Source organism: Mrakia frigida (genome assembly GCF_051309035.1).
Source record: "Mrakia frigida strain ATCC 22029 unplaced genomic scaffold BDY24scaffold_23, whole genome shotgun sequence".
NCBI lineage: Eukaryota > Fungi > Basidiomycota > Tremellomycetes > Cystofilobasidiales > Mrakiaceae > Mrakia > Mrakia frigida.
The window spans coordinates 332,494-342,920 of record NW_027481258.1 but is presented as its reverse complement, the minus strand read 5'-3'; the positions used below and the strand labels follow the sequence as shown (position 1 = coordinate 342,920).

General features: G+C 54.1%; 4 protein-coding genes across 4 annotated transcripts; all 4 read left to right on the top strand.

Moving 5' to 3' along the window:
* The first annotated feature begins 28 nt into the window (after positions 1 to 28).
* On the top strand, positions 29 to 1,805 carry BDY24DRAFT_395061 (uncharacterized protein). Its single transcript, XM_076641260.1, has 5 exons — positions 29 to 424; positions 502 to 769; positions 860 to 1,051; positions 1,121 to 1,259; positions 1,352 to 1,805. The coding sequence occupies exons 1-5, from the start codon at positions 201 to 203 to the stop codon at positions 1,750 to 1,752; spliced, it is 1,224 nt and encodes a 407-aa protein (XP_076495018.1). The 5' UTR covers positions 29 to 200; the 3' UTR covers positions 1,753 to 1,805.
* Positions 1,806 to 1,837: 32 nt separating this feature from the next.
* BDY24DRAFT_395060 (RTA1 domain-containing protein) lies at positions 1,838 to 3,616 on the top strand. Its single transcript, XM_076641259.1, has 9 exons — positions 1,838 to 2,014; positions 2,111 to 2,279; positions 2,397 to 2,535; positions 2,614 to 2,678; positions 2,761 to 2,814; positions 2,897 to 2,991; positions 3,067 to 3,165; positions 3,253 to 3,333; positions 3,406 to 3,616. Exons 2-9 carry the CDS (start codon positions 2,120 to 2,122, stop codon positions 3,586 to 3,588), a joined length of 876 nt encoding a protein of 291 aa, XP_076495017.1. The 5' UTR covers positions 1,838 to 2,014; positions 2,111 to 2,119; the 3' UTR covers positions 3,589 to 3,616.
* Positions 3,617 to 3,874: 258 nt separating this feature from the next.
* On the top strand, positions 3,875 to 5,581 carry TSC10 (3-dehydrosphinganine reductase). Its single transcript, XM_076637908.1, has 7 exons — positions 3,875 to 4,020; positions 4,132 to 4,147; positions 4,246 to 4,361; positions 4,460 to 4,600; positions 4,733 to 5,153; positions 5,233 to 5,360; positions 5,432 to 5,581. Exons 1-7 carry the CDS (start codon positions 3,982 to 3,984, stop codon positions 5,537 to 5,539), a joined length of 969 nt encoding a protein of 322 aa, XP_076495016.1. The 5' UTR covers positions 3,875 to 3,981; the 3' UTR covers positions 5,540 to 5,581.
* Positions 5,582 to 5,585: 4 nt separating this feature from the next.
* Positions 5,586 to 10,246, top strand: BDY24DRAFT_442880 (uncharacterized protein). The gene is made up of 16 exons (XM_076644721.1): positions 5,586 to 6,009; positions 6,078 to 6,093; positions 6,169 to 6,253; positions 6,319 to 6,471; positions 6,570 to 6,988; positions 7,056 to 7,221; positions 7,299 to 7,433; positions 7,498 to 7,566; positions 7,654 to 7,715; positions 7,815 to 7,929; positions 8,007 to 8,273; positions 8,341 to 8,377; positions 8,445 to 8,544; positions 8,609 to 8,753; positions 8,816 to 9,726; positions 9,820 to 10,246. Exons 1-16 carry the CDS (start codon positions 5,966 to 5,968, stop codon positions 10,042 to 10,044), a joined length of 2,949 nt encoding a protein of 982 aa, XP_076495015.1. The 5' UTR covers positions 5,586 to 5,965; the 3' UTR covers positions 10,045 to 10,246.
* The last annotated feature ends 181 nt before the right edge of the window (positions 10,247 to 10,427 follow it).

Sequence of the window (10,427 nt, the reverse complement as noted above, 5' to 3'; positions counted from 1 at the left end):
TCCCCATCATCACCAAGGAAGCTCTCATCCTCGGAGGAAAAGCTCTCTCCATCGAACTGGAACTCGTCGAGTCGTCAGAGGATCAAGGGAACTGGGTGCTGGCCAAGATTCGATGCTCCATCACGCTCGACGAGGTCAATCATCTTCTCGAGCACGTCGACGCTCTCCTGGAACCGACCCTGAGGACGTTGCTGGAGTTGATGAGACCTCCGAAGGAAGGGGAGGAGCAGTCGGGAAAGCTGGTGGACGGAGAGACTCGGGAGTTGAGGGCTGCGAGGCAGTTGAAGGAGTTCGAGCGGAGGTTGAGGGAGGTTGTTCGCTTGGAGGCGGGAGGGAAGCAAGGTAACCTGCTTTTGAGAGGAGAGGAGATCAGAACGGGGGTGGATAGTTGGCTGCGGGCCAAAGGGTGTGATCCGTCGAACTGGTGGGTTCGAATTGTTGCTCCGTCGCGTCGAAAATGGAACTGCTCGAGACTGACCTCTTCTTCCTTTTTGTCGACAGCTCCATCACTCCATCACCCAACCCTTACCCTTCCTACCTCATCTCTCCACCGGCTTCCACTTCGCCAAGACCCACCTCTCACCAACAAGTCGTTCACCTCGTCCCAACCGCGCCGTCTTCGCTCCCTCCTCGTCGTCTTCCTTCGGAACTCCTCGCTCTGACGGTCGACGAACAAGACGCGTCAACTCCCTTCGGATGGGAGGCCGTCTTCGAACCTGCTCTGGTGATTGGAGCTCGAGGAAGCAGTAACAGCTGGGGAAGGACCTTGGTGAGTCTCGTGGGAAGACGTCTTCGGAAAACGAGACGAGGACTGACCTCTCCCTGTCGCGTCTCCCTTTCCACATACATATCCCTTCAGCTCCAGCAAGCTCGGTCGCTCCCAACTCCCCTTCCCGATCAGCTCACATCTGTCGTCGACTGGGATCCCTCGAGTTTGGGATCTTCGGGGACGAAACAGAGATGGTCGTTCGCCGAAACTCCTTCGACGGAGGGAGTCGCGATTTCCAGAGTTGGGTTGAGTGGAGTTGAGGAGGCCGGGAAGGTCATCGAAGTGAGTTGCCACATCTAAGCTTCTTGAATTTTGCTTCCCACTGATTTGTCGTCGTTTCATTCTCTACAGTGGGCTCGAGCGTGGTCGACTGTCAACGAGTTCTGGCTCAGCGTCTTCGACTCTTCTCCCTCTTCTTCTTCCATCTCCCAACCAACAGAAGACGCGTCTTCGACATTGGATCTTGACGATCTGGACTCCTTCTTCCTTGGTGCGTCCCTTTTTGGCTTTTCGCTCCCACTGCCTCTTCATCGAATCTGACTCCCGACGCGTCTCTTCCTCCCTTCTTTCTCTCCCTCACAGCTCCTCCCTCCAACCTCCCCGTCACCCTGCACCTCATTCTACCAACACCCTCAACTTCAGCATCCCACCTCCCATCGATCCTCCTCTCCCTCCCTCACCCAACTCTTCCTTTCTCAAGCCTCGAGATCACCATCTCTCCCTCTCTCGCTGGTCCTCCGACCGTCTCCCTCTCCTCGTCCTCGGGATCACCACCCATCGAGGAGGCGAGACTGGCTGCTCTGGCTCAGAACATCGGTGGATGGGGTCAGGGAGTGGTGAAGTGGGTCGTCGACAAGTTGAGCGAGGAGGAAGTGGGAGCTCGAAGTGGGAGTGTGAGCGCGGAGGTGAAGAGGAAGAGAGAGGAGAGTAGCGAGGACGGTGGTGCTGGGGAGGAAGAGGAGAGGAAGAGGCCGAAGATCTGAACGCGCTCGATATAGGTTTTCACCGAATATATATATATTACGGATCGTGACGATTTTGGCCGGATCCGATCTCAGCCCTCTTTCGGGTCGAGCCACGGCCCCAGTCGAACCTTGGCAGGGAAGAGAGAGAAACGAAAGAACCGAACAGCTGTTTCTCCCTTCAAACCACAACAGTTTCTTCCCCACCTCGAACCCTCTCTTTCAACCTATCTCGCACCATCAAACTCGCGGAAACGAGCCCAAAGAAAAGGAGAAGAAGAAGGTGAGCCAGCTCGAAGCTCACTCGCTCCTTCCCTTCCCTTCCTTCCTTCTCCGTTTCTTCTCCTTCGCTGACTCCCTCTTCTTGTTTGAGACCCAGTCCCAAACCATGTCCACCCGTGTCCGAGTAAACTACCCCGACTACGATGCCTCCGAGGCAGCAGCCATCGTCTTCGTCGTCGCCTTTGGAATTTCAGCCATAGCGCACATCGCTCAAGCTTCGATGAGGAAGTCGTGGTGGATGTGGCCCTTGATTGTTGGGGTGCTAGGTACGTTTGGAAGGTCTGATAGAGAGAGTAGAGGAGAGCGAGGAGGAAGAGGAGAAAGAGGGAGGGAAACAAAGAAAAGAGAAGGGCTGAAACTCGTTTGTTTTTTTGGTGATCAAGGCGAAGTCGCCGGTTACCTTACGCGGTATCTCTCCATCACACAGTCTACCAACACGGATCTATGGTTGGCCAGCATGCTTTTGATCATTCTCGCCCCCAACTTCTTGGCTGCGACGGATTATATCCTCATGGCGAGGTTGTGAGTCCCAACTCAACGACGACGAGACGAGACGAGCCTCGAGAAACGAAACTGATCCTTTCCTACTGTTTTTGGTAGAATGTTGTTCGTCGCTCCTGAGCTGTCGGTCATCTCGCCTAAATGGATCGGGACGATTTTCATCGGTGAGCTTCAAGTTTTCCTCGTTTGTTTCTTGGGCGACGCGTGCTGACTCTGCTTGTTGGTCCTCGTTCTTGCCTTTCCCAGCTTGTGATCTTCTTGCTCTTGCCCTTCAAGGAGCCGGGGGAGGTTCTCTTGGATGTGCGTCTTTCCTTCTTGAGCTGAAAGAATCCCTCGTCCGGAGCTGACGTCTTCGCGTTCCTGTCGTTCCGTTCCTCTCCAGCCGTTCGAACACCCGCCTCTCTCAACCGAGCCAAAGCGATCCTCATTTCTGGACTTGTGTTCCAGCTCATTACTTTCGGACTCTTCGCTGTTGTGGTCAGTACCTTCCCTCCCTCGAGGCGAGAGCGAACGCTTGAAGATCGGGCTGACCTCGATCTTTGTTCAACACAGATTCTCGTGTTCTGGCAGCGATGCAAGAGAGCTGGCGTCCCTAAAGGTCCTTGGGTCAAGTTGATGGCTGCTCTAGCGGCTTCTGCTATCCTCATCCTCGTGAGTCGTTCTCCTTTTTTTTTTTGGACGCATCGAGTCCGACCGTCCGCTCTGAGCTGAATTTCTCGCACTCTCTTCCTTTCGCAGATTCGAAGTGTCTTCCGATGCATCGAGTTTTCCAAGACCACTCTGGGAGTAGTAGGATCGAGAGCTTTCGTTCGAAGCGAGGTTCGTCGAAACAGGAATCGCGTCTCTTTCTCTTTTGTTTTCCTGACTTCCCCTTTGTTTTCGACGCCTCAGGCCGTCATCTACGTTCTCGAGGCCGTACCCATTCTTGCTTCGTGCGTGGTCTTCAACGTGATTCACCCAGCTTGGTACCTTCCCAACAACAAGAGGGAGCGGGTTGGGAAGGGAAGCGAGGGACTCGAGGGAACGTCTCCGACGGAGGAGAAGAATCTACGGGAGACAACGACGGTGGTGTGAGAGAATCGGTAACTTTTTTGGTAGGATGATCTTGGGAATATCTCAGCAGAAGGACCCCGAAGAGGGAAGAGGAAGAGAAGGAGATGGACGCGTCGAGCCAACGCTGCTGGCATCAACTTTCTTTTCACAGAGCAGTTTATAACGGGATTTTCTTTCGAAGAAGACTCCTAGGCAGCTACGCATCTAGCTTTCCAAAGTCGTCAAATTTGCAGGATCGAGAAAGAACCTGAGCTTGCCTCGAAACGTGTCGATCTCCCTCCTTCACCTCTTTCCCTTCCATCCAGCATGAGCTCCTTCCAAAGCTTGGTCTTCAGCACCCTTAGCCTCGATCCTACCGTTCATCTTCCCCTCGCTCTCGCATCTACGTCCGTTCTCCTCCTCGTCGCCTTCAAGATGTTCTTTGGGAAGCCAAAATGGGACCCTAGAGGAACGGTGAGCTTCGACCCCTTCCTCCCTCGTCCCAAACTACCCTCTGCCTTCGAGTACTAGTTTGAGGCTCCCTGCTCTCGATGCTGACTCTAATCTTTCTCTCTGCGTTTCTAGCACTGTATCGTCACCGGTGGGTTCCTCTCAAAGCTGAACGAAGATTCCGAGCGAGGGCTGACCCTCCTTCCTCCCCTCCTCCTCCCCGTTACCGTTCCTCTCTCTCTATTCTAGGTGGATCAAGTGGTCTAGGACTCGAGCTGTCCAAGATTCTCGTCTCTCGAGGAGCTCACGTCACTATTATCGCTCGGAATCAAGTCAAGCTGGACGAAGCTCTCGAGAGCATCAAGGTGAGCTCAACTCTTCCTTCCCTTCCTTTCGTCTCGCTCGATTATCTTCAGTCTTGAACCCTTCAGAAAGCTAACTTCCTCCTCGGGTACCTGTACAGAGCTCAGCATCTTCGCCTCTCCTCAAAATCAACGCTGTCTCGGCGGATCTGTCTCTGGCTGAAGGAGCGAGGGAAGGGATTCGGAAGGCCGTCGTTCCTTTTGGAGGAAAGATGGCCGACACGGTCTTCATGTGCGCTGGAGTAAGTCTTCTCCCCCTTTCAAGAACGAGGGCGCTTCTAAGATTTGGTAAAACAGCTTTGGTGCTCAAAATCTGGCGAGGTCGGTCAGAGCGTCGAGCTGACATCTCCTCCTCCTCCCCTCTCCTTCTCCAGATGTCCCTCCCCGGCTTCTTCATTGAACAAGACGACGCGATCCTCACTCAGGTCATGAACGCCGACTACTGGACTGCATGCTGGACCGCCAAGGCTTCTGCTCGACTCATGGCAAAGCAGCACGAACGATTCCCCTCGGACGCTCGTCCCAAACTCGTCTTCGTCGGCTCGACCCTCTCCTTCCTCAATTTCGCCGGTTACGCCTGCTACTGCCCACCCAAAGCCGCCATTCGATCCCTCGCCGACACTCTCAGGAACGAGCTCCAGCTCTTCGGAATCGGGGTTCACTGCTTCTTCCCTGGAGGAATTCTCAGCCCTGGATTCGAAACCGAAAACATCGACAAGCCTCAACTCACCAAAGACATTGAAGGAAGCGACGTTCCTCTAGATCCTAAGCTGGTGGCTACGTATCTTCTCAAGGGTGTGTTCCTTCTCTATCAGCGCCTCTGCTCGAAGCGTCGTTTCTGCGACTGACCCCTCTCCCTTTCGACGCGTTTCAGGAATTGCCCGAAACGAATACTCCATCAGCTACGACTTCGTTACTGGCCTTCTCCGATCTTCAGCACGAGGAATTACCCCCTACAACCACAACTTTCTCAAGGACGTCGGATTCTCTTTCCTAGGAATGGTGAGTCGTTCATCTCTCGACTCGAAGCTCTACCTTAGTCCTCTCACTCCTATCCCTTCGTTCTTCGACAGCTTTTTGGTCCAGTTTGGAGGAGATGGTCAGATTATACTGTTCGGGAAGCGAGGCCTGCAGTTCTGCAGCGTCTGAAGGAGGAAGGGTTCTTTGAGGAGGATAAATAGACGATGAGTAGCCTCAATTTCATCAGATCTTGCGCGCTCTACCTCTCGCTCCCTTTTCTCCGAAGCTGAAAGTCTTCCTCATAAGATTTCGATGGATCTCCGGAGTACGACCGCAAAACTTCCCTCGCAGGTTTTTATCCTTGTTTGGCAGTAAAGCTAAAGCGACGCCTCCAAAGAGACAGGAGGAACGTCGCGCCGTCGCGCCTCTTTCTTCGAGGTCAAACAGCACGTCCCCTCGTCCTCTACTCTCTTCGAACAGACCCTCAAACCACCCCTCGGAGGAACTGCACTACCTACTACGAGAGTGATCAGGTGGTCGCTTTCATAAAACCAATCTCCGAGCGCCCTTTCCTTCCTTCTCCAGAAACCACGACTTCCCTCTCCGTTCGAGACGCATTTCTTGCTTCCTTCCTCGACGAGCTCAAGATGAACGGCCAGTACGGAGAAACGGAACAGACGAGTGGAGAAGTGTGAGTCTCCATAGTTTTGCATCCTTCTTCGTCTTTCCCCAGGCTGAACGAGACCCCTTTGATGGCAGACCTCCTCCTCTTTTTGTGAGTTCTCCTTCCTTCCTCTCCTGCCTTCTTTTTGGTGCGTTGACACCTCACAACCTTTTCTTGTTTCTCTAGGGTGCATCGATAACCGTTCACACACCTCCTCCTGATGGAAGCGGTCGTCTTAGCTCTTCAATCTTCGTGTTCGGAGGGAGGTTGGGTGAGCCTCGACCTTCCCTCCTTTTCCGTGCATACTCTTCTGACGTTCCTTCCTTCTTCAAAAAGTCGCCGAAGGGAGCTCTCTCTCCTCAGACCTTTACTGTCTGGATCCCTCGACCCTCGTATGGACGAGAACACCCAAGAACGGAACAGGTTCAGCACCCACAGCTCGTTACTGCCACGCGATGGAAAGTTATGGAGACTGTTTGCTCCTGTTTGGTGGGTCCTTTTTCGAAGGAAGCGTTGCTCGAAATCTCTCTCCATGGATGAGCTCGTTCAGATGCTGATGAAATACTTCCTCTCTCGATCTCCTTCAGGTGGACTCGGATACTCCAGCTCTCAAACCTCTCGCATCTCGGTCCTTGGGACCCTACACCTCTTCCATGTACCAACACTCATGTGGCTTCCCTGCATCTCTCCTCTCTCCCCAAGTCCTCTCGACCCTACTCCTCGGTTCGCAGTCCTCACTTCGGTCTCGTCGTCCCATCTCATCGTCGCCGGAGGTCAAACGCTCTCTGGAGAGACAGTCTTGGAGACGAACGTCTTCGACTTGAAGAGGAAAGCCTGGGTTTCGAAGAAGGAAGGATCGGAGGGGATCACGGGAGCGTATGGCTGGAGCTCTACGATGATGGAGGCGAAGAGCTGGTCGGTGAAGACGGACGAGACGCAGGAAGGGTTGCCTTTCTCGTGCGAGGAGGAGTTTGGAGGAGAGGTGTTTTGCTGGACGAGCGCAGGGGTAAGTTCTCCTCTCCATCAATTAAACCTCTCAGAAAACTCATAACCCTCTCTCCTCTCCTTCTCAGCCTCCCCAAGAGCGTCGTTCACTGGAGATCGTCAACTCGTCGTCCCTTTTCAACTCCTCTCCCGACCTCACCATCGACGACGCGACGATCTCGATGAGCGGAGATCTTTCAAAGCCTCGAGGAGCGAAGGCCTTCCCTCCGGCCCTGGACTTCCCGTCCGGTGGTGGTGAGCTCCTCGTTTCTCTTCCTCGACCTGGACTTCGTTGCTGACGATCTTTCCTGCTTTCGTCGCGTCGTGAACAGTCCTGGGAAATCACCTCGTCGTTTCCGGTACCGCCGTCTCGAGAAACGGTCCTATCTTCTCGCTCTGGAGTCTCGAAGTTGACGATTTACAGTGGACAGAGCTGGGACCTGGTCTTTCGCCTCGATGGTCGACAAGTGAGTCCAGGAGTCGTTAGCAATCGCGTCGAAGCATCGCTGACTTCGGCTTCTCGTTTCTCAGGTGTGATCGTTCCTGAGGCCAAAACTTTGTTCCTCTTTGGAGACGAGCCTGACTCTCCTCTCACTGACAGTGAGTCACTTCGAGTCACTTCCGTTTATGCTCGACATACTTCACCGCCGAACCTGACGTGCACTCGCCCTTCGACTTGATTTCCAGCCAAACCACGACCCGTCGGTTTCGGATACGTTGCTTCCGTAAATCTGGAGAGTTTTGGGATTGTGAGCTATTTTTCTCTGTCTTTGGTCAGAAGGACAAGAAGAAGGACGAGGAAGACGGCTGAACGATGTTCGTTGCTGACCGACCTTTTTTTCTCACAGTATCAACCGCCCACCAACCCCATCGCTCTTCCTCTTCAAAAGCTAGCTCTTCTCAGTCTTGACGGATCTCCAGCGGATGATTTCGAAATCTTGTGCGACGACGGGAGAACTATCGGTGAGTTCGAGTCGACGCGTTCTTGATTTCCTCTCAACTCGTTGACTCCTCGTCTCCTTTCGGTTGCTGATCTACAGCTTGCACTCGACAAATCCTCGTCGAACGATGGGAATGGTTTCGATCCCTACGTCTTGGGAGAAACGGCTCAGGAAAGGTCGACACCCATCCCTCCTTCCCGAACACGCCTCGAGGTCGCTTGATGAGCCGGAACCAACTTCATCTCCCGGAACCCTACCCTATCGCCATGGCCCTCATTCAATACTTTTACACACTCTCGCTTCGAACACCTCTCCAACGACAGCCTCTCGTCATCAGCACTCTTCTTCAGGTCGCCCGAGTTTATGGTGAGCGCGTCGGTTCCTTCCCTCTCTCGAGGCTCGTCCCTAACTCCATCATTTTCCCTTCACCCAGACCTTCAACATCTCGAGGCTCTTTGTCTCCACAACTTGTGATTTACACTCCCTACTGGACGACCTGACGCGTCGAGACGCTGACGAGTGTCTTCTTCTTCGCAGACATCTTCGACTCAACCTCTCAACTGCCGAGGGCATTCTCGAGACTGCTGAAGAAGCGGGATGCAGGGGTCTTTCTTCTCGAGCTCAGAAGATCCTAGATGTGAGTTGGATTCCCCGTTCCAACCTCCTGCGTCTTGGACCTGACACGTTTCCCTTTTTCGAAGGCGGCTCGACAAAAGTCTCGACGACCAAGTCGAGAACCTCCTTCTTCGGCTCCATCTCTCCCAACGATCTCTTCATCTCCCACAAACTTCGATCTTGGTAGATCTCCTCAGTCGAAGCAGCGGAACAGCAAGCAGGAGTCAGAGGGTGAGCAGAACCCCCCTCTCTGAGACGTGACGCGCGCTTACTTGGTTACTCTTCCTCTTTAGACGAGTCTCCCTTCCCTTCGAACTACAGCAACAAGTCTTCGAACCCCCCCAACCCTCCCCTACCTCAGCTGGCGATTCCTTCGTCCTCGTCGTCCTCGGGAGCTTCCTCGCCAGTTCCCTCCTCTCGATCCGCCAACTGCTCGACATCCCAGGATCCTTTGACATCCCCATCAGTCAGAGCACCGTTTGGTATGACGCCTCAGCAACCGTCGTTCTCGGATAGCCTTCGTCGAACGGAATACTCGCCGCTCTCGCACGGTCGCCAGACGAAGTCCCGCCCAGAACGCCGATCAGGAGGTCTCTACGACGCGGATATCAACACTACCTCCAACTCAACGAGTCCGGATATGGTTCGACCGGCTCCCAAGAGGCATGGCTCTCTTCCTCCGTTGAGCTGGAGTGCTAGCAGCGAGGCTTCAACGGCGGACGACGAAGTCCTGCGATCTCCTCCCTCCCTCCCTCGTCCTCTCCCCATCCTCTCGAAGGAAGTCTCATCCCCTCCAGCAAACGAGTCGTCGTCTCCAACTTCAACGCTCTCAGCTATCCCCAACTTCCACTCCAAGGCTCCCTCCATCGGTCGAAACCTCTCCGCCTCAGTCGTTCGACGTCCTCTTCTTCGACGGCCTCACTCGATCGACACCATCGTCTCCGTCCTCTCGACTAGCGACTCAGGAGTGGATCACTACGCGTCGGATACTCTTCAAGCCTCGAGCGCCCTCAAGAACCGAGACACGGCGTCAACAGCTTCCTCCGCCTCGTCTGCCGTCGCTCAATCCATCGTCGACCGTCGAGGAGCTGCATCCTTCGTCTCAGTCGGAGGCCTATCGTCACCGAACCCAGGGTCAAAGGAGGCCAAGAAGCTCGAGAAGGCTTTCAAGGATCTGATGAAGGCTCAGGACAAGCTGAACGCTGTGAGTGAACCTTCGTTCTTCTCTTCTTCTCAGCCGCGTTGTCTGTATTTTACCCTCTGACACCCTCCTTGGAGTTGCCTTCCCTTTCTTCAGGCTCACCTCAAAGCCGAGGAAAACGCTCGTAAAGCCTCTCACGCTCAGTGGAAGAGGGAGCAAGCCGAAGCGGAGAAGGCGCGACAAAAGGAGGCTGATGCGAAGGAGAAGGCTTCAATCAAGGCTGCTCGACGAGCGATCGAGGACAAGAGGGCTAGAATTCTCGCTGAGGAGAGAAAGTATATGGGGAATTCTTTCGCTGGACCGGTGGGATTCTTCGGTTGATCGGGAGGAGAGGGTCGGCCGTGTCCTTTGTTTTTGCTTTCTTGTGCCCCTCTTGTACCACTTCCTTCGTTTCTTCTGTCTCGTTTCTACCCGTTGTACTCTTTTTCTCTCCGTTCAATTGGTTTTGTCCCTCTACAGGTTTTGCTGCTTCTTTTTTGCCCGTCTCCTTCTCTGCTCGAGACGTCGACTGCACTCTCTCTCCTTCATTACTCTGGTTTCCACCTCTACTCTCTCATTTTGGAATCTCGACCTCGCGCCTTTAGTAGTTACTTTGGATGCTAGGACGTTGTATACCGTCTCGAGCCTCCGTAGCGTAAAAACGGGATGGAAGATGCGACGCGTCGACGCGACTGGACGGCAGCTCTCTCTCTCCTTGCATTCTT